The sequence below is a fragment of the Vulpes lagopus genome, chromosome 10 (genome assembly GCF_018345385.1).
Source record: "Vulpes lagopus strain Blue_001 chromosome 10, ASM1834538v1, whole genome shotgun sequence".
Lineage (NCBI taxonomy): Eukaryota > Metazoa > Chordata > Mammalia > Carnivora > Canidae > Vulpes > Vulpes lagopus.
This window is the reverse complement of record NC_054833.1, coordinates 55,027,588-55,050,448: the sequence shown is the minus strand read 5'-3', so window position 1 is coordinate 55,050,448 and position 22,861 is coordinate 55,027,588. Positions and strand designations below refer to the sequence as shown.

Below are 22,861 nucleotides of genomic sequence, written 5' to 3'. Positions count from 1 at the left end.
CCGGAGCCCCGCCCCCGGAGCCCCGCCCCCGGAGCCCCGCCCCCGGAGCCCCGCCCCCCGGAGCCCCGCCCCCGGAGCCCCGCCCCCCCGAGCCGTGCGTGCGCGTGTCCGAGCGCTGACGTCCACGGCGTGCGCGGCCACGCCGACGTCGGCTCCGTCGCCATAGCGACTGGCCCTGGCAACCCAGAAGCCGGGAGGCTGCGGAGCGCGGACTGAGGGCTGCCGGCGGGGGTCGCCTGGGGCCCCGCGTCGCGGCGGCTCCATGGCGGGCGGCAGCGGGGACGTCCGGAAGGTGTTCATCTTCACCACCACCCAGAACTACTTCGGGCTGGTGTCGGAGCCCTGGGACCAGCCGCTCCTGTACAGCTGCCCTGAGGTCAACAACTTCCTGGACGACGGCAACCAGATGCTGCTCCGGGTGCAACGCGCCGACGCCGGCGTCTCCTTCTCCAACGCGGTACGGCCCCCGCGGGGACCTCCAGCCTGGGCTGGGCCGCACAGCCCCCCGCTTGGGCTCCCCCCGGGGCAGGACTCGCTGGCCCTCAGTCAGGCCCCCCTCCCTCGGGGCGGGACCGAGCGGCACCCGGCTCGGGCTCCCACCTGGGCAGTTTCCGTGGAGTGTGGCCCAGGCAAGCAGGGAGGGGAAGGCTGCGGATTGCTGAAAAGGTCTCTTGGGTTGGGTACTGAGGACGGAAGCTGTAGCCCTTTCAAGTTAGTGCTTTTGCTGCTAGGGCCCAGCGAGATGTTATGTACTGTCGCGTACCACACTGCAGACTTTTGTCATGTTGGAAGTGCTTCGTTGTGTTCTAGGTTCTGTAGATGTCTGACAGCATGATTTAATAAGCTGATAAATATTGGGTCTGGTACCGTATGAGGTGCTTGGGATAAAGCCGTGAACAGGTCAGAATTTGTCATCAAGGAGGAACATTCGAGTGCACAAAGATAGGCTAACACATGCACACAGATACATAAATGCAACAATTTGGGGCACTGATAAGTGCCGTTAAGAGCGAAATAGAGAAATAGTAAAGTATTGATGGGGATGGGGTGGGGAACTGCGTTAACATGGAGGGGGAAGGACTTCCTGTTTGTATTAGTGAGCTTTGGAGTAGGGTTGGGATGATGTGTTGTAGGCAAACCTAATATTTAAAGGAAGGGTCTTTTAAGCAAAAGTACCCAGGCCCTGAGCCAGGTCTCACCTGGGTTTCAAAGGGCCAGGTAAAAACAATCTAGTGATTGCAGAAGTTTCCCTGGATGGCTGGAAAGTGTGGAAGGTGACAGCATGGGCTGCTCATTTAGAACCTGGGACACCATTTAGGTTGAAATAGAACATCCATTGGTAATCTTAAGAGAGATGCAATCTGGCTTATGCTTTGGGAAAGAGGTTGGCAAACATTTTCTGTAATGGGCAGATAATAAATATTTTAGGCTTTGTAGGCCATAAGGTCTCTGTAGAAGCTACAGCTCTGTGGTTGTAGTATGGAAGCAGTCCTAGATAATGTGCAAATGAATATTACTATGTTCTAAGAAAACTTTATATATAGACACTGATAATTGAATTTCATATAATTTTTGTCATGAAAAAAAAATTTTTTTTAAAGGATTTTAGGTGGTCTCTACACCCAACGTGGGGCTTGAACCCACAATGCCCAGATCAAGAGTAGCAAGCTCTCCTAACTGAGCCAGCCAGGGGGCTCCTGTTTTCATTTTTTAAAAAACCTATTTTAGCTTGTGGGCTGTGCAGCAGGTTGTGGTAGGCTGATGCCTGATGGATCCCAGGAGGTGCTAGAGTTATTTTGCAACCTCAAAGGAGAACAGCTTTGTACTTTGAATTAATAGCTATCAAAATTTTGTCAGTTAAAGGAAAATAGTATTTGCCATTGATAGAGAACCTGGCAGGAGATGTAGCTGGGGCTGCTAGTTTTGGTTCCCTTTTCTCAAGAATGAGGAACGGCTGTAGCCAACTGAGCTTTGCGTTAGCTCTGACTTTGCTGAGGACAAAGCTCACCATCCTGACTGATGCCAGGGAGCCTTAGCCAGTAACTGTGGTTACTCTTCTCAGTATAATGATGAAATGTATATTTTCTGAATTTTCTTTCTTTAGGTGGGAGGAAGAGAGTACAAGGGTATGTACTATTTAATGACTAAAGGGTGAATTTTTCAAATCTGTATATCTATAGCTTGTTATTCTTGCTTGTAATTGGAATAAAATGGTCATACTAGAGATAGAATTCTAATGTGTGCGAATGGGAGTTTGAGAAATGCAGCAATACCAAGTACATGCCAGTTTCTCCTTTGTGCCTAAAAATGTAATGATTAGGGTAAAAGGAAAGTAGCATGGAATCTCACTCGTCTATAAAGTGTTTTCATGCATGGCAGTCAACTTGTTTGAAAGCTTTTTTAACACATATACTTCTCTTCCTGGAAAAAGAAATGAGAACAACTGTGAAAATATATATATAATGCAAAAACTTCTTTCCGGTAATACACTTTTCAGCTAATGAACTAATTGCTATGAACTGACCCTATTTTAAACATGGTTGCTTTAGTGAATAACAGTTTAGCTCATCTAGTTCCAACTTTAATCTAGTTATACAACTTAAATGAAAAAGTTTGATGCTCAGATACTTTAAGGAAAAAATTTTTTGATTCAGATAAAGATAAATTGAGAAGACAGACAATTTAAGATTATTTTGGTAGCTTTGAGTTTACATATGACTTTAAAAGCACATTTTAAAACTCTGGTTTCAGGTAAGAGGGTAATTAATATCCTTGATACAGACTTTCTGGAACAGAGTGGAGACATATGCTACTAATCAGTGTGTTCCTGGGGCCCACAACTTTGTAGCATTATTGAATCTGGTGGGAGTGGAGTAGTTAGCAGTATCTGCCCACAATATTTATATAGTGCTTTCTGTTTATAAACCACTTGTCACAGTAGCTTTAGGACACAATCACATATAGGTGGGGATATATTTTAAAATCCAGATACCCCTAAAGAGCAGAGATAGATTGGTTGTAATATACTGTAATTATTTTAAAGTAAATATTTTTACCAAGGGATAAACATTACAGCGATAGAACAGTTTTCAGGAAACATTTCTTTCAAATACTTTTATAAAGGTAACATTAAAAATCATTTGTTTATCACTTAGATTGATTTTGCTGACACAAAAGATAAAGTGCTGGTGTTTTTCAAGCTGCGACCTGAAGTAATTACTGATAAGAATCTACATAGTAACATTCTTGTCTCATCTATGTTAGAATCACCTATAAATTCTCTTTACCAAGCAGTAAGGCAAGTATTTGCCCCAGTGTTGTTAAAGGTAAGTGCCTTAAAAAGTACCTGTATGGTCATTTGTTTTAAGCTAGGTATTTGTATAAATGTCTTTGCAAACATAAAGATATTTATTTTATTTGCTGTTAATATCATTAGTGTTTTAGTTTTTAAAATATTATAAAGATTTATAGAAATTTTAAAGTTAGCTTTGTTGCCGAATAGAGAAATGGGAGAAAGATAAAAATGCAATCTGCATCAGCTCTTATGTTGCTATACAGTAAATGATTTTATAAAATTCTAACTGTTGAAAGGCTTTTTTTTTTTTTTCTCCCTATGACACAGAGGGCAGTGGCAGGCTTTGAGAGAGAGACAGGTGTATTTGGACTTATTTCTCTCAACAGTATTTTAAGGAAGCCCACTTGATTGGAAAACTTTTTAAAAGATTTTATTTATTTGAGAGAGGAGGAGAGAGAGCATAAAGAAATGTGTGGGAAATATCAGGAAGGGAGACAGAACATAAAGACTCCTAACTCTGGGAAATGAACTAGGGGTGGTGGAAGGGGAGGAGGGCGGGGGGTGGGGGTGAATGGGTGACGGGCACTGAGGGGGGCACTTGACGGGATGAGCACTGGGTGTTACTCTGTATGTTGGTAAATTGAACACCAATAAAAATTATTAAAAAAAAAAAAAGGGGAGTAGCAGAGGCGGAAGCAGACCTCCCACTGAGCAGGGAGCCTATGGTAGGGCTTCATCCTAGGACCCCAGGATTATGACCTGAGCCAAAGGCAGACGCTTCACTGACTGAGCCACCCAAGTGCCCCAATTGGAAAACTTTTGATCAATGTTTGCTCTTATCTGTTTTTATTTAGGATCAGGAATGGAGCAGAAACTTTGATCCCAAACTTCAGAATCTTTTGAGTGAACTGGAAACTGGGTTGGGTATAGTTCTACGAAGATCAGACACTAACTCATCAAAACTGAAATTTAAGGAAGATGACACACGAGGTATAAAACCATAGCTTAAAGTCAAAACGATTTCTTATTAGTACATTAGTAAATTAATATATTTTTTCACAGATTTATTTCCACACTTTTGGATCTTCTCTGAGCTTGAACTTCTTTTAAATGAATAGATCTACATGGATTTTGAGAAGAGGAGAATATAATCTTTAACAATGTGCAATATGTGGACATAGAAAATATAATTGCCTCTTATTTGCAGTAGTTATGTTCTGTAAACTCCCTGTGAATGATGAATTAGTAAATACTGAGCCCTTGCTTTTAGAGAAAAAACCAGGTTAGGTTCCAGTGAGCCTCTGGCCATAATGTTTTTGTCGGCCACTCAACACGTCACCTTATTTTATGTGTTTCTGTTTAAAGACACTTTATTTAATATAGATTGTTGATTAATTAACATAGGCCTCATGGCCTGCAGTGCTGTAACTCATGCCTGAATGGAACTTCCCTAACTCCAGTATTTTCTCTGTAAGTCACCTCATAGTGTTTTGTCCTTGCAACATTGGACTTCACTATGCTTGGGGGCCATTTTAAACAGAGAAATGACCAATAAAAAGTACAAAAAATGAGAAAAACATCCAACTGAGTAGTTTACACAAAGGATATTTGTTCATAGTAGAAGATAGGAAACAAGGTTTCGTCGCTTTGTTCAGCCTTAGCTGGGGACGTATATATGCGGCAACTCAAATGTTTCATTGCTCTGTGCATGTCTGTGAAGGACCACAAAAACATTGCAAGCATTGATTTTAGATTACAAATAAATGTTAGGAAATGGATGAATTCATAAATCGAGCATCCATGAATAATGAGGATTGATCCTAATTGTCTACTTTGCAAAGATAATTGACTTTTTAAAAAATGCATCTTATTTGAAGCTAATTATTTTATTGTAGCTGTAAATATTGTTCATATGAACAATTAATATGAAATGCATGACCTACACTAATCATTATTTTATAATGCTGGTCACAGTTTTATACTTGAATAGTGAATCAAATGCTTTCTGAATACCATAGACTCAGACAGAATAGTGCACTTTTCCAGCATGTGACGAAGCAAATATATTTCCCAGTTCATTGGGAAATATAAAAGCAAATTGAGAAGTAAAATTACTTTAATTTGCTTTTACTTTAATATTAAATTGTGGGCATTTATTTATTTATTTATTTTATTTATTTTTATTTTTTTAAATTTTTATTTATTTATGATAGTCACAGAGAGAGAGAGAGAGAGAGAGAGAGAGGCAGAGACACAGGCAGAGGGAGAAGCAGGCTCCATGCACCGGAAGCCCGACGTGGGACTCGATCCCGGATCTCCAGGATCGCGCCCTGGGCCAAAGGCAGGCGCCAAACCGCTGCGCCACCCAGGGATCCCGCATTTATTTATTTAAATATTTTATTTATTCATGAGAGACACAGAGAGGCAGAGATATAGGCAGAGGGAGAAACAGGCTCCTGTGGAAGCCTAATGTGGGACTCGATCCTAGGACTCTGGGATTACGCCCTGAGCCGAAGGCAAATGCTCAACCACTGAGTCACCCAGGTGCCCCCAAATAGTGGGCATGTATTGATTCAATTGTAATCATATCTGATTTGGATGGTATTCATTAATATGACTGGTAATGGAAAGCCTTGTGTAGGAGAAGCAAGAAATTATGGACTGATGGTGTAGATATGGATGATTTACAAAAACATAATGGGAAACCTACTGAGCCACAAACTTGGGAAGTATTAATTTGGTACTGTTAATTGTTCTGACTTTTCATTTTGAACTGATACTTCTTTTTTTTTTCCTTCTTACCTTTTCAGGTATTCTTACGCCAAGTGATGAGTTCCAGTTTTGGGTGGAACAAGCTCATCGTGGAAATAAACAGATTAGTAAAGAAAGAGCCAATTATTTTAAAGAATTATTTGAAACAATTGCAAGAGTATGTGATTCTTATATAGTTATATGTCAGGCTTTTGATAATAAAATTACGTTAGGATTCAGTTTTCACTAGATTTGCCTTCGTTTTAAAATTATTACTTTTTGGTTGTAAACAAAATACATCCTTTTTATGTAGCAGGGTTTCCTTAAAGTGTGCATTTAACATGCGTACTACAACTTTCAAGAAAGATTTCAAGAAAGATTCTAATCTCTAGTAAATATTTTTCTCAAAAACATAATTACTTTTCTGCCCATAGATAGGGAAAAGCAAAAGGCTAATGTACTAACAGGTTTTTTCAATGTGAGAGTAATAGGTTCTTTAGAAGGGATGTTCAGTTTATTCAAATTAGCATTTCGAAGTAATCTGAAATATGAAAAGTCTTAGTTTTATGCTTGATTGATTTTTCTTTGAAATATTCCTAGAGATTAAATAAGTGACCATTTTAAGTATGGTTACAAAATGGTCTATTCTTTTCAAAATAAATAGTAATTTTATATTTGTTCCTAATATTTCTTTTTCTTTTCTTTTCTTTTTTTTTTTTTTTTGTAAAGATTTTATTTATTTATTCATAGAGACACAGAGAGAGAGAGAGGCAGAGACACAGGCAGAGGGAGAAGCAGGCTCCATGCCGAGAGCCTGACGTGGGACTCGATCCAGGGTCTCCAGGATCACGCCCTGGGCTGCAGGCGGCGCTAAACCGCTGCGCCATGGGGGCTGCCCTGTTCCTAATATTTCAATATCATTTTAATGAAGTTTGAGATGGTTTTACACTTCTTTTTGTCACAATGATGGAATGTAAAATAACAAAGCTTGAACTATGATGGTGTTACTGGTAATATGCAGCGCAGTCCACAAGTGACATTTGTGAACTACAGTGGGTAATGTCTGAATGGCATTAGGACTGCCTCCTTTCAGTAGCTGCAAGAAGTGAATCCAGACTTTAAGAAAAATAGGCCAAGGGAAAAATAAATCAATAGACTTTGCAATTCCAATTTTTTCTTCTGGCTTTCCTGAAATTTGTAAAGGAACTTGTAGGGTATTTGCGTAAAGATGTAACTCATCATCTGGTAGAAGGAAGAGGAGAAAGTGATATGGCGGGTTTTAGAACTGTAGCAGCCGAAAAATCTGGGAGCATGGTGACTGTGTTGCTGAAGATATGGTTATCATTATGTTTAAAAATGAATGCCTTTTGGTTTTAGGAATTTTATAACTTGGACAGTCTGTCCTTACCAGAAGTGGTTGACTTGGTGGAGACTACTCGGGATGTTGTAGATGATGTATGGAGACAAACGGAGCATGATCACTATCCCGAGTCACGGATGTTACATCTCTTAGATATCATAGGTACTGGTAAAGAAGAGAGCTTGTAAAACTTTGGAACCTGTCTTACTTTGTTCTCTTGTTTTTCCTTCAAGCCCTTACTGAAAATGCTCCTCTGTGTAAGAATTGTTGCTCAGAGTATTGCTTAGAGCAAATTGTACAGGATTATTTAAATAGAAATTTGTATATAGTTGGCTAATTTAAATCTTAGTCTCAAATTCTTTGACCATTAATGCAAGTTTACATAGGTTTTTAGTCCCTATACATATACTAATTTAAACTTTATTTTGTAATGATTTCAAAAGTCTTTAATATGTATTGGTTTATTTGTTAGTATTTATTTATTATTTTATTATTTTTTTAAGATTTATTTATTTATAATAGAGAGAGAGAGAGAGAGAGAGAGAGGCAGAGACACGGGGAGAGGGAGAAGGAGGCTTCATGCCGGGAGCCCAGTGTGGAACTCGATCCCGGGACTCCAGGATTGTGCCCTGGGCCAAAGGCAGGTGCTAAACCGCTGAGCCACCCAGAGATCCCTATTTGTTAGTATTTAAAGTGCATATACTTTTTGACCTAGAAAATACCATTCTTTTTATTATTCTCAGGAAATATTTGACAAGTACATAAGGTATATGTGTATTTATTTCAGCATCAGTTGTAGGAGTAGGAAACATAGCAGTTGAGAATTGGTTACATAATGCTACATCCATACACTAGGCACTGCAGCCTTTTGAAAAAAATTGTACATACTTCTACACTTGAAAGATGCACATGATATATTGAAAGATCCAAAAATACAGAGGAATGTGTGTGTATATGTGTGTTTTGAAAAATATTTGTTTTTGTGTCTAAGGATGTGCATATGGTATTTTATAGATCCTTAGTGTGCTAATTTATACATTAAGTTTTGTCATAAGCATGTATTCTATAATTAGTAAAATTTTTTTTTTCATTAAAAAATTAATTTTTCATTAAAAATTTTGCTTTCTGTTTTATTAGGTGGTTCATTTGGAAGATTTGTACAGAAAAAGTTGGGAACTTTGAATTTTTGGGGAGATCCTTATTATCTCGTGAAAGACAACCTGAAAGCTGGTATTTCAATTTGTGAACAGTGGGTGATTGTCTGTAATCACCTCACAGGTCAGGTGTGGCAGCGCTATGTTCCTCATCCATGGAAAAATGAGAAATACGTCCCCGAAACACTTGAGAAACTTGGCAAACGCCTTGAAGAGGTACCATTTGATCATTTGGGTCTTTGACGTGAAGTGTGAAGTAGGTCCTCACTTGTTTGTGAACATATTTTATGGTTAGTAAGCAGTACACCCCTGAGAGATTATTTGTTTTTGGGAGAGAAAAAGAATTAAAGTTCATGTGAGATAATTTAGGGCAGTCATGTGACTGGTACCCAGTGGGGAGCAAGTAAGTGCTGGTTCCCCCCTGCTTGCTTTCTCTTTGGCGTGTGGCTATTCACCCTGGAAGTTGTGAACTTCTGTTTTGTCCTTGTGAAAAAGATAAGCAGCCCACCTGTCCAGGTATGGACCCTCTCTGACATTTTCTTGGCTATCTTGAAATTGTTATGAAGCGGGGACAAACTTTTAGGGAGTACTCAGCGGAGATATTTGGAAGAGCTGTTTCATTTATGTAGGTTACACGTTTCAGGATAGAACTTAAATTTTTAGCTTGAGGGACAGGCAAAATGAAAATTGCAAAGATTACAAAGATGACTGACACTTTGTGCTTATAGTTCTTTGGGGGTTTTTTAAAACCTTTTTCATTAAAAAATTTTTTAAAACCCGCACTGAAGTAAAACAGTATAACAAACATCAGTGTATCTGTCACTCGATTACAGCAGCCATTGGCATGACTCACTTCTGGTTCTGTCTTCATCTCCCCTGCCTTCTCTCTTCTGGGAGTAGTTTTAACGCCAAGCCAAGAAATTATATACTTATGCCCTTAAAGCTTAACCACAGAACCACTGTCACACTCAACACTGACAGTACTTTGATAGTGTCATCCTGTATGGTGTAAGGTGTTCTAGAGTTGGTCTGCTCGAATTGGGTGCTTCCTGGGTGCTCTGTAATTCCTGTGCGTTACTGCTGGGGGCTGGCCTATTGGTTTCCTGTGGCCAGTGCATTCACTGCTCTCTGCTCTCTCTCTGATGCTTGTTCTTCGGCGTGGTCTTAGTGATTTACCAGCCATTGATGATGGTGGGAATTGGGACTTAGTGATATTCCGGTTCTGTTTTTCTCTTTGCATTTCTTCGTGATTATGGAAGAACTTCTTGTCATCCGTGTCTTAGTTACCCTGAAATAACGTTTGTACAGGAATGGCAGCACACGTCATTCCTGTTTTCTTTTATTTATTACTTTTTAGAACAACGAACAATCAGTTAGTGTCTTAGTAAGTTCCCTAGGCAGTTAATGGAATGTTTTTTGCTAGTATCATTACAAAGTTATGAGTTTTTATATTTAATGAGTTTCAATCTATTGTAGTTGTTACTGTCATCAGACTGTTCGTCTTTGGGCAGTGAGTGGCCATGTACGTTGGCTCTTGGGTTATTTTTGTATGAATCCGGTATTTCTTTGATAACTTCCTTACTTTTAGCCCCAAGGTACCAGTCCATCTTGGACATTTTCCTGGAATTAGTCCTTTCTTTCAAGAGCCTGGTTTTTCCAGTGGAAAATGGCATTTAGCAACAATAATCTGGTTGGGGAAAGTGCTAAATGTCACTTACTATTAATGTTTTTAAGCCTTCTCAGTAGAGAGGTTGTTATATTGGTATTTTTGTTCTCAGTGAGAGAAAAATCAGTAGTTGATACTCCTCTTTCTAACTCAAATAGAAGTTCATAGTGTTTTTTAAGGTTTTTGATTACCTTTTAATTGTTGTTGGAAGTATTATTTAATTATTTGAATGTGTGAATGCCACACATTTATTTAAACTGTATAAAATTTTTTTAAAAGTAGGCTGTACACTCAGCATGGGGCTTGAACTCACGACCCTGAGATGCCACTGTTGGTGGAAGTTTTAAATACAAAGTCCAATAATTTATTTCCCACCTGTTTGTAAATTATACATAATAGAGTGTAACATTTCATTGTTAGAAGTGCCGTTTAACACAGAATGAAAATCAAGGTTTTTTATTATATTGAGGACTCTAAAATGTTACTTGGATGAATGTTAAACATAGCTTAACCATGTTTAGATTTTGTGTATTTTCACCAGGTTTGAGCACATTAATTTATCAATTAATGTGATGATGTGATACTATCTTTGAATGCCACTTTGACTATTGATGAGTAGTAATTCTCAATATGACAGTTTGTTGAATTCATTTCAGAGAAGTAGTTTAAAGAAACTCTTGCCCAGTACATTGAGACTCTAGGCCTATTTTTGAAGATTTATCTCTTTAAATAAATTTGTTGTTCTAATATTCTATGTTTTAGGTCTTGGCTGTTAGAACAATTCATGAGAAGCTTCTTTATTTTTTACCTGCCAGTGAAGAGAAAATCATATGCTTGACTCGAGTATTTGAACCTTTTACCGGCCTGAATCCTGTGCAGTATAATCCGTATACCGAGGTTGAATACATGTTTTTGCCTATATAATTTCCTGTTTGTGTTGTTCTTCTCAAAGACAGATATTGAAAATGTTAAAAATCTAATAATATTGTTAATTTGTTTAGCCTTTATGGAAAGCTGCAGTGTCTCAATATGAAAAAATTATTGCACCTGCAGAGCAAAAAGTAGCAGCAAAATTGAAAAATTATATTTCAGAAATTCAAGATAGTCCACAGCAGGTAAAATATTGAAATATTTTACTTTTAATATATCCCTTAAGCTATTTTCGGAAATATTTATTTACCAAGTTGATCGACTTAGGATGAACATGTACTTATTTTATGTTAGCTTCTTCAAGCATTTCTGAAATACAAAGAGTTGGTGAAGCGTCCAACTATAAGTAAAGAATTGATGTTAGAAAGAGAAGCTTTACTGGCAAGACTTGTGGACTCCGTTAAAGGTAAAAGTTTATCGGATATTAAAGTGTTTGCTTGAGAAAATATTTTGTAGGTTCTTTTTCTTAATTCCAATTTCTTGGAATTAAGCCTATTTTATATATGCTGATGATTAATGTAATATTTTTGTTATAAATTACAGATTTTTAAAATTAACTAGTTATTATTTTCCCTGTCTCATTTGATGCATGGTAAGGTCCCTAAGAGTAAAGGACCAAGTCTTAAGATTTTTCTAAATATAACCTTTCACTTAGTACTTGGTGCATGGAAGGCACTTAGGAAATCTTTGCTGAATATGTGTAATAATTTATTTGATTTAAATTTTACAGATTTTCGGTTAGACTTTGAGAATCGATGCCGAGGAGTTCCCGGTGAAGCATCTGGGCCACTTTCTGGCAAAAACCTTTCGGAAGTTGTTAATAACATAGTTTGGGTTCACCAGTTGGAACTGAAGGTATCAGCTTTAAGAGATGTTGAAGAATAGTAATTGTAAAGTGTGCTAAGTTAATATGGAAGGCATTCTAGAGCCTCTAGTGAAAACATGAAAAAAATTCCCTGTTTTCCTTGGCATATCTAATTTTCATGTGAAATGTAGAATTCTGAAAAAATGTACAGAGGAGGCTTGAGGGTTCAAGTGGTCTGCTCATCTTCTATGTAGAAATCACTAGCACATCATTTATCATTCAGGTACAGTCAGTCATTCTAGGTAAAGTGCCTTTTGAAAAAAATATCTAAGAGGATATCATCTTATACATGTTTTCAAAGGATTTTTTTTAATCCTTTGAGATTATCATTGCAAAATCTTGGTAGTTGCAAAGCCTATCTGCAAGTATATGTATGTAGGTAACTCTAGGTTGAAAGGAAATTAAAGGAGAGGTGAAATGTAATTATGACATTGCCTAGGGTAGTATTAGCAATTTATGGATTTAACAGCTATTATTTTAATATTTTGGTATTCTCAAACTTGATCTAAGATTCTTGCGTACTCACTAGTTAACATGTGGTACAGTGTCTTCCATTGACTTATGTAATGGATATTAATTGGTTATGGTTTGTGATTAAGAGCAAGCAGACAGTATTATCAAGGCTAGTATGTTTGAGAGTTATTCAAGGTTGTATTTTTCTTCTATTATCAGGAATATTCTACCCAATCTTGTCATCTTTCCAAAGTGCTCTCATGTTCTTTGTACAGTTGTAGAAGAGAGGCATTTCTTCCCTCTAATTGCCATTCAGATTGGCAGATACTGTGTGAACTCCTCACCAGAGCACTTAGCCAATGACCACATAATTGCTGAATGTGTGGAGGAGTGTTGCTGAGTACGTAGGGGGTCTCATCTGAATTTTTCCCATGTTACCCTTCTGATTATGCCTTATATGTGTTACCTCTGTTTTGCTCTTCTGAGGTGGTACAAGTCAGAAGCAAAATAGGGGCTGATCTTACATTCACAGGCACGTCTCCTCTTCTACTGTTTATAGTTGAATGGGAAAGTAATTTCTGAATCGCAGGTTGGAGAAGGTGGTTCATTTCATACTAATTTTGTAATAATATATTCTTGCAATATTTTTGTTAATTTGTCTTTTTAAGGTGGATGATACTCTCAAGATTGCTGAGGCTCTTCTGTTTGACTTGTCTGGATTTCGGTCTTTCCATCGAAGTGCTGAAGATCTGTTAGACCAGTTTAAACTGTATGAACAAGAACAATTTGATGACTGGTCCAGGGATATTCAGTCTGGTTTGTCTGATTCCAGGTCTGGTTTGTGGTAAGTATCGATACACTAAACAGTGAAGTCGGTGCAAGAATCTTGTTTCTTATGTTAGTAATCTAAGTGGCAAGATGGAATTAATTTTCTCTGTTCTCTCCTTTCTCCAAACTTGCTGTTGCTCCTTACAACATTTTTTGTTAGTTTTTGATTAACTTTTAAGTCATTAAAGTTGGAGCTTTGAAGATAATTAGTTGCCCATGCCCCGCGTTGCTTCTCGTGTGTTTCTCAGGTCTGCAGATTTTCATTTTTAAATTCAGCTTTCCTCTCCCATATGTTTTGCTACTGGTATTCATATGTGTTTTTCTACCTTTTTATGTATGCCATTTAACTCTTTCCCTTCCTACCATGAACCTAAAATAGGACAGGTGCTCCAGGCCAAAAAAAGAGTTCTGTAGTCGGCTTATTTTGGAAAATGTTCACACTTTTACCACTGCAGCTCTGGTGGAGTTCCACTATGTATGGTAGCATGCCGCGGGACTGAGGCCTCTGGAAAGAATCCTGTTCAACTTTATTCAACCCACTGTATCCTATTTGGCAATGAAGTCTTCTGACTCCTGCTTTTTTTCTGGGCTAAACCCTTATTGCTCCATAGAATTGGTGTGTTTTAGAATATATTTCGGGATATGCTGGTATGTAGAAAGTACTTTTGAATATTAGTTTCATATAAAGGCAAAAAAAAAATCACCATTCGAAATTTTTGATAGGCTTTATGTTATAGGAAAGTTGGGGTTAAATCATTATTCTAAGCCACTTTAAAGTATCTACTTTTTATTAGGCTTTCTTATATGCATTGTTAGGTGGGTAAAATAAATTTGTTCTTTGCTTTTCAGTAGCTTACTTTCTAAGACCCAAGTTTCTTAATTGTGAAAGTGATCTGAAGGAATAAGTATTATGTAAAACTGATCCTGAAAGAGAAGTCATGAAAATATAGTAGTTTTTGAGTAATTTGGCTCAATATTTTCACGATCATCCTGACTCGAGTGCCCTGATTTAAAAATTGCTATTGTAGCATTTACAGGAGACACTAAGGACAGTCCTTCGCTAAACAAAGAGTAGAGGGAATGAAACATTTGAATATCTCTACTCCTCCCATTTTGATGTTCTTTATCATCGATCCTTTAACAAAAGTATCAAAGAACCAAGTTGACAGACTCAATATCTAAGAGTACCCTTTCGAAAAAGAATATCAAGCCTTTTCTCTCTGTGGTATGATGCCAGTTTTGAGTCTTAGCTGAAGACTAAGAGATTGATTTTTCTTATCAGAAATGAATTGGTTGGAATATTAATGTGATGATAGATTTTTGGATATTGCAGTTTATTACCAAGATCTAAATTGTGAGGTACTATATGAAGAAAAGATTGCTTGAAAACTATAATTACAGAAAAGTTGTAAAAATTATTGCATTTTTCATCTGTTCAAAGAGTGAGAATGTGAATATTAAAAAGTAATTTTATTTTGTAGTATCGAGGCTAATAGTCGAATTATGGAATTGGATCCTAATGATGGATCATTAAAAGTACATTATTCAGATCGCTTGGTGATTCTTCTGAGAGAAGTTCGTCAGCTTTCTGCACTTGGCTTTGTTATTCCTGCCAAAATACAGCAAGTTGCAAACATTGCACAGAAATTCTGCAAGCAAGCAATTATTCTTAAACAAGTATGACATTATATTTTTGAATATATGACTATTCTGAGTTTATTACATTAGAATATTTTAAGGGCTTTGTTTTCTAAATTTGATTTTTTTTGGGGCGGAGGCTAATGGAATAGCATCAGTATGTCTTTGGAAATTATGGTTTGCTAAATGACTCCATTACAAAATTTACTTTGCAAACCTTTAGAGGAATTCATTAATTTGTGGTATTTATTATTCATTCTAAAAGCATTTGGAAAGATAGAATGTTATTTCTTTTTTTTCCCTTTTTCTTTCATATTACATGCATGGATCTTAAAGGAGCTTCTAATCAAAGGGCCCTCTGTCCTTTGCTTGTCTTCGAGAGTCAGATTCTTAGAGAGTTAGCAGGCTGATGGGCTGGTTGTTGGCTTTGGTCATTTCCTAGGTCTTCTGGCTCAGCACTTTGCCATCACATCGTTTTCCTGTTTAGAACCAACTCTTATGGCCACATTGTCTATCTCCTTAGCACAGAAACCAGGCCTAATCATACTGTAGCTAACCTGACTGACTGTGGCCTCCACTACCTATACCCTGCATTCTGAATGTACCTCCATGCACTGGTATCTCTTCCCTCTTTTTTTTTGGGGGGGGGTGTTATTTATTTATTCACGAGAGACAGAGAAAACTAGAGACATAGACAGCTGGAGAAGCAGGCTCCCTGTGGGGAGTCTAATATGGAATTTGATCCCTGGACCCCAGGATCATGCCCTGAGCCAGCAGATACTCAAACACTGAGCCACCCAGTCACCCTTCTGTTCCCTCTTATTAGAAAACTCTAAGTCATCCTTTGATTCCCCACTCATAAGTCCCTGTCTTTATTGTGTCTTTCTTTAGTTGTTTACTCCCCATTCTGTATGCAATGTGCAAATTAGTTTTGAACACTTTTATGGAGTATTGGATATTTTTTGTCTTCTCTCCCACTTAATAGATCTTAGTGGGGCAGGAATAGTTTCTGAGAGGCACATACTTGGACTCTCTTTGATTCCTTCAGCAGGAATCCCTTGAGCACCTACAGTGCCATGCACAGCATAGTGAAGAAATAAACATGAAGATACTGTCATCTTTTGGCATGCGGTTCTCAGCCTCAGTGCTGTAGACATTTTGGACCAGTTTTTTTTTGTTTGTTTGTTTTTGATTTTTGTTTTTTAGAAGTTCAGTATAACACCCAGTGCTCATCCCCATCAAGTGCTACCCTCAGTGCCCATCGCCAAGTTACCCCTACCCCCCGCCTACCTCTCCTTCTGCAACCCTTTGTTTGTTTCCCAGAGCTAGGAGTCTCTCATGCTTTGTCTCCCTTTCTAATTTTTCCCACTCAGTTCCTTTATAATCCCTTTCACTATTTCTTATATTCCCCGTATGAGTGAAACCATATGATGATTGTCCTTCTCCAATTGATTTACTTCACTCAGCATAATACCCTCCAGTTCCATCCACATCGAAGCAAATGGTGGGTATTCATCCTTTCTGATGGTTGAGTAATATTCCATTATATATATAGACCACATCTTCTTTATCCATTCATCTTTCGATGGACACCGAGGCTCCTTCCACAGTTTGGCCTATGTGGACATTGCTGCTATAAACATTGAGGTGCAGGTGCCTTGGCTTTTCACTGCATCCATATCTTTGGGGTAAATCCCCAGCAGTGCAATTGCTGGGTCGTAGGGCAAATCTATTTTTAACTCTTTGAGGTACCTCCACACAGTTTTCCAGAGTGGCTGCACCAGTTCACATTCCCACCAACAGTGCAAGAGGGTTCCCCTTTCTCCACATCCTCTCCAACATTTGTGGTTTCCTGTCTTGTTAATTTTCACCATTTTCCTGGTGTGAGGTGGTATCTCATTGTGGTTTTGATTTGTATTTCCCTGATGGCAAGTGATGCGGAGCATTTTCTCATGTGCTTGTTGACCATGTCTGTGTCTTCTTTGGTGAAATGTCTGTTCATGTCTTTTGCCCACTTCATGATTGGATTGTTTGTTTCTTTGCTGTTGAGTTTAATGAGTTCTTTATAGATCTTCGATACTAGCCCTTTATCTGATAAGTCATTTGCAACTATCTTCTCCCATTCTGTAGGTTGTCTTTTAGTTTTGTGGACTGTTTCTTTTGCTGTGCAGAAGCTTTTTATCCCGATTAAGTCCCAGTAGTTCATTTTGCTTTTATTTCTTTTGCCTTCGTAGATGTATCTTGCAAGAAGTTGCTGTGGCCGAGTTCAAAAAGGGTGTTGCTTGTGTTCTCCTCTAGGATTTTGATGGATTCTTGTCTCGCATTTAGATCTTTCATCTATTTTGAGTATATCTTTGTATATGGTGTAAGAGAATGGTCTAGTTTCATTCTTTTGCACGTGGGGGTCCAGTTTTCCCAGCATCATTTATTGAAGAGACTGTTCTTTTTCTAGTGGATATTCTTTCCTGCTTTGTCAAATATTAGTTGACCATAGAGTTGAGGGCCCATTTCTGGGTTCTTTATTCTGTTCCGTTTATCGAGGTGTCTATTTTTGTGCCAGGACCATACTGTCTTGATGATCACAGCTTTGTAATACAGCTTGAAATCTGGCATTGTGATGCTCTCGGCATTGGTTTTCTTTTTCAACATTTCCTGGCTATTCAGGGTCTTTTCTGATTCAACAAAGATCTTAAGATTATTTGTTCCAACTCTGTGAAGAAGGAACAGATGTTTTTGGTGGGGAATGTCCTGTGGATTGTGGATGTTTAGCAGTACCGCTGGCAAGTTGCACCTGTCTAGTTCTGACAATCAAGTGTCTCCAGATGTCAAATGTCCCCTTGGGTGCAAATAACTGTGAGAATCCTTGGTCTAGTGGGACAGAGCAAACTAAACACTGAGTTCTCATTAAATATCAAGGCCTCTGGTAGATATTTATGAAATTACATAAATAGGTTACTTTATGTTATTTCACTTCACCCTCCATTTCTCACTGATCTAATTGGGGATCAGATTTGTAACATAGTTTTTCTGGCGCCATACAGCTAATGAGTTACGAAGCTGGGATTTGATTCCAAATCTGACTCCAGAGCCCATGTTTATTCCATTACAGTTTATGTATTGGTGACATATATTTGAAAACTTGACAAAATATTTAATATGAGTATTTAATTGGAGACTTTTGGAACGTCATGTGAAAGCATAGGGGTGGGAGTTTTCAATTATTTCTTGGTGACGGAAACCGTTACCAAGACGGTTTTGCATTTTTTTTTTCCCACGGGGAAAGCCTGTTTTTTGTTTTTACTGGAGGCTCAGGTGGCACATGACAGTTCATAAAATGGCTTCAGAGGTAGGGGCTCAGGTTGGGGGGGGGGGGGAGGAGACAAAAAATAAACTGGGGTGGGAAAGAAAACAACCAGGAGGAGGTAAGAGCTGGCTGGTTCCTTCTCAGCCTGATTTAGGGGAGGGAGCTGGTGCCTCTGAACAATAGGATGGATCCCTTCCTTCACCCCTTGGTAGGGGAGAGAGAAAAAACAAAAGGCTGTTGCTTCGGCCCTCCTGAGTCTCAAGGAAAGGGGGAAAACCAGTGTTCTGATGTCATGAATTCTGGGAAGGGGGAGGAGGTGCTGGGTCAGGTAGAGGGCAGCTGGAAAAACTGGCAGATAACCAGATGGTAGCTCTGGGGGTCCTTCATGTTGGAGTCACTCCAGTATGGTGGGGGTGGGTCCCCACTGTTGATGGGGGCCGAGGTCTCTGGGGCTGTGGACTGCCTGGGTCCGGGGGGCTGCTGCTGGCACCGCCGTTGAAAGTACGGACGGTAGAGGCAGCATTAATAAATCTTTACAGAAGAATGCTGTTTGGTATGAGTCTGGAAGAGTATACATATGTTTTCTCAGGACCACAAAGGGTAGGGTGGGGTGAGCATTTCATAAAGAGGGGCTGCATCTTTGAAAGCAAAGAGGCTTGCTCACTTTTGTGTCTTGTGTATTTAGTATAACACAATAGGAGCTCAAATGATGAACGGATGGTCATAGAGTATTTGCATATCTCCAGGGAAATATATTTATGTACACCTTTACTTATGAGCAGGTATGTAGCTGGAGTAGGGAGTGTGAAGCAGGAGTTGATTAGATCATAGCATGGCCAGATTGCTGTAATAATAATATGTATTCTAGTTTTCTTCATTAGGCTTTATCTTGGACTGTTGTGGTGCAGAATAAGTACAATAGATATTCTCCACCAAATAAAGCATATTTTTATACATACTAGTGGAAAGAAGTGAACGCTCTATAAAATTGGGAATTTATTTTCTTTGAGAGAGAGAGAGGGAGGGTAAGGACAGAGGGAGACGGGGAGAGAGAATTTTAGGCAGGCTCCACACCCAGCATGTGAGCCTGACACAGGGCTTGATCTCACAATCCTGAGACAATGACTTGATGTGAAATCAAGAATTGGACACTAAACTGAATGAGATACCCAGGCACCCCAGTTAGGAAATATTTTTTTAAGCGCAAATTTTGGGCCAAGAATTTTGTGAGGTGCTGGGGATACAAAAATGAAAAAAATAGTCTTTATAAATTCCTAAGACTCGCACCATGGTGTCCACTTGATCTGCTTCTCTGAAATTTTCCTTTTCCCCCAACAGAGTTGACAGTGTCCTTTTTTGCTCATTACTCTACCTTGTAGGTATCTTTGTTTTTGTTTAATTTCAAGTCAATTAGCCAACAGATCGTACATCATTGGTTTCAGATGTAGAATTTAGTGATTCATCAGTTGCATGTAACACTTAGTGTTCATCCCATCACCCAGTTACCCTGTCCCTCCACCCCTTCCCCTCCAGCAACCCTCAGTTTGTTCCCAGGTATCTCTGTTACTTTGATTCATTGATTAATTTTAATAATATTGAGTGCCTTCTATTTGCTAGACACTGTTCCTGAAGCTGTCATTCTTATTTGGGAGATAGAGAGCAAACACATAGGTAGGTAGTTTTAGGTAGTGATAAGGACTTTGAAGAAAAAGAAAACCAAAAAAAGATTGTGACAAAGCCTGCTGTTCTATACAGAGTGGTCAGGGTTGGCCTGGGTGAAAGGTAAAATTTGAGAAGAGGTTTGACATAGTGACAAAAGAACCGTGCAGGATTCTGGAGAAAGACTGCTGTCTGCAGAGCAAACAGATTTCATGCCGTGTTCCTAAGGGAAGAGAAGCAGCAAGGAGGCCAGCGTGGCTGCAGTGCACTGAGGGTTTGTGGCTGGGCTAAAGGCCAGTTTATGTAAAATGTTTGTGCTGGGGGTAGGGCCATGGGTCTTGGATTTGGATTTTATTTTTGAGTATATTGGGGAGCCTTTGGAAGGTTTTAGGTAAGAGTTTTGGGATTTTAGATTTTTTTTCTCAAATGTACTGCGAAGTCATTTGAAAGTCCTTGAGTAGGCACAGGTGTATGGTATGATTTATGTTTAAGGAATAAGGACCACTCTGGCTTCTTTGAATACTTTGAAGAGATGATAGGAAGCCATGACTGGAAACAGGCCATTTAGGGGACTGGTCTTGTCAAGAGATGAGGTGCTTGGACGGATGTGGGATGGGTGGAGGTGGGCGAGATGGCTGGATTTAATATAGGTTTAAAAGTATAGTCAGTAGATGCCATTGATGTGAGATGTGAGAGAAAAGTTAAGGACAACTCAAAGATTTTTTTGGTCTGAGAAATGGGTTAATTACGTGTTCTGTACTGAAGAAGGAAAGAGCAGGTTTAGAGAGTTGCAAGAATGAAGAGTTCAGTGTTTAGCATTTAACATGCTTTTACTGGTTTCCTCTATTTCTCTTGAGACTGAACTTCTTGATTGTAGGGACTGTGTTTTATGATCTTTGTTTAATCAGCCCCTAGGGCATGACTTGGCAGATTATAGGAACTCAACATGTAATTGTTGATTGCATATACTAATACATGCATAAATGCTCTATTAGAGGTGAAAACTATTTTTTTGTTAAATCTTAGCATGAGAAGGGTTATTTCCATTCAAATAATTAAAAATGAAAACAAATGAAAAATTGTTATTATTGATTATTGCTAATTATACTTTTACTTTGTAGGTGGCACATTTTTATAATTCTATTGATCAACAAATGATTCAAAGCCAGAGACCAATGATGCTACAATCTGCATTAGCGTTTGAACAGATAATTAAGGTAAATGGACTTTTTATGTTATAATTAGATACCCTGCCACTTACCATTGATCTAAAGTTTTGTTTTGTTCCCCAATGACTTCCTTTACTCTTAACAAGTAACATTTTCCCATCTGTAGATTTAAATGGTTATGGTGTTTCACACAGAGTTTGATCAATTGATTTAGTATCTATAGTATATGGTTGGTATGCTATGTACTAACTCACTGAGGTGTGAGGTCTTGATATACCAGAGTCTTAAGTGCTTTTTCATCATCTCCTGATTTTATAATTTAGTGTTTGTTTTTTATCTGTGCTTGTTTCAATACACACACATATGGCATTAGAAAAACCTACAATAGTTTTTAAACTGTTACTGTGTAACTGGTGGGTTTTGAAATCTACAGTGTTAGTCTGAACAGACATGAAATATTTAAAAAGGAAGTAGAAGAGGAATTTGTCCTTTTCTTATTTTATTTGGAAGTGGACTGCTAGTTGTGATTTTCCTCAAGACCACCAGGTTCGGGATGCCTGGGTCGCTCAGTGGTTGAGCGCCTGCCTTTGGCCCAAGGCATGATCCTGGAGTTCTGGAGTTCTGGGATCGAGTCCCGCATCGGGCTCCCTGCATGGAGCCTGCTTCTCTCTCTGCCTGTGTCTCTGCCTCTCTCTCTGTCTCTCTGTGTCTCTCATGAATAAATAAATTTAAAAAAATCTTAAAAAAAAAAAAAAAAGACCCCCAGGTTCTGTGATTTTCTGGGAGGACTGATAGGACTCTGGGTATAGTTTACTCACAGCTGATTTATGATTTGTAACAGCAAGAGGCTGCAGAGCAGAGTTAGCACAGGGCATGAGAGTGAGGTCCCAGGGAAAGCAGGTGTGAGCTTTCAGGAGTCCTTCCCAGTGGAGTTCCACAGGGCATCCTTCACTCCCCCAGCAAGAAGCTGTCTTACGTGTGAAGTGTTGTCTCCCCAGGAAGACCATTGGGGGCCTTGGTGCCCAGACACTCACCGGGGGTTAGTCATGTAGGTGTCTTGTGCCTGCTCTGTACTGAAATTCCAGGTTCCCAGGAGGATATCGGGTGTTCAGCATAAGCCATGTTTTTTGGGTACAGTGAACCAGTCTTAAAGGTGAGGGTGATGGGAAGCCACCATGCTGCAGGTGTTCAGGTGTCAGGTAAGGGTCCTTCTTTGGATCGGGCCTTTTGAGGGATAGCATGTAGACCGGTTCCACTAACCGTTCTGCACGCTAGTTCTCAGACTTCAAATTTATTAGAAGTCAGATAATTCCTATTATAAACTTTTTTTATTGCCAAAACTCAATATGAATTTATAATGGAAAGTTTAAAAAATTCTGGTAAACAAAAAGGAAAAAAAGTTTTAAAATTGTACCACCAAGGGATGGCCATTCTTAATAGTGGGTGAATATCCTGTAAGCTTTTTTTTCTGGGGTATTTGCAAGTGTACTTCTGAAAATGGGATAATATTTTATTATTTTTCACCTTATAATATTTAATTGTATACCTTTAAACTCTTTTTCTCTAATAAATCTATTCAAAGTAACCTCTCGATTTTTCCATGAGAAATTGAGTTGTGAGAAGTAAATAATCCGTTTAACATGTGTTAAATGAGACAGAAGAGTAGATAAGGAACTAAGATGGAAGGAGAAGGAACAGGGAGGCTCTTTCTAATCTCCTGGCTGCTAACTGGAGTAGAGAGCACGGATTCCAGTTTAACTGATTTTATAATCTCAGGGAATACAGCAGT

At 38.8% G+C, this 22,861-nt stretch overlaps 1 protein-coding gene across 12 annotated transcripts in view; it reads left to right on the top strand.

The window, feature by feature from the left end:
* DYNC2H1 (dynein cytoplasmic 2 heavy chain 1) overlaps positions 1-22,861 on the top strand; it is a 344,376-nt gene that overhangs the window by 11,525 nt on the left and 309,990 nt on the right. For 6 of the 12 annotated variants that reach the window (XM_041770019.1, XM_041770016.1, XM_041770018.1 and 3 more), the window contains exons 1-13: positions 129-457; positions 3,156-3,326; positions 4,150-4,285; positions 6,106-6,224; positions 7,424-7,568; positions 8,544-8,776; positions 10,989-11,123; positions 11,228-11,341; positions 11,451-11,562; positions 11,887-12,011; positions 13,143-13,318; positions 14,784-14,979; positions 21,025-21,120. In XM_041770019.1, the coding sequence (XP_041625953.1) occupies positions 263-457; positions 3,156-3,326; positions 4,150-4,285; positions 6,106-6,224; positions 7,424-7,568; positions 8,544-8,776; positions 10,989-11,123; positions 11,228-11,341; positions 11,451-11,562; positions 11,887-12,011; positions 13,143-13,318; positions 14,784-14,979; positions 21,025-21,120 (1,953 nt within the window). In that variant the 5' untranslated portion in view covers positions 129-262. Of the gene's footprint in view, positions 1-126; positions 458-3,155; positions 3,327-4,149; positions 4,286-6,105; positions 6,225-7,423; positions 7,569-8,543; positions 8,777-10,988; positions 11,124-11,227; positions 11,342-11,450; positions 11,563-11,886; positions 12,012-13,142; positions 13,319-14,783; positions 14,980-21,024; positions 21,121-22,861 lie in introns of those variants that run through there. The other 6 variants (XM_041770022.1, XM_041770021.1, XM_041770024.1 and 3 more) reach the window with 3 other exon arrangements.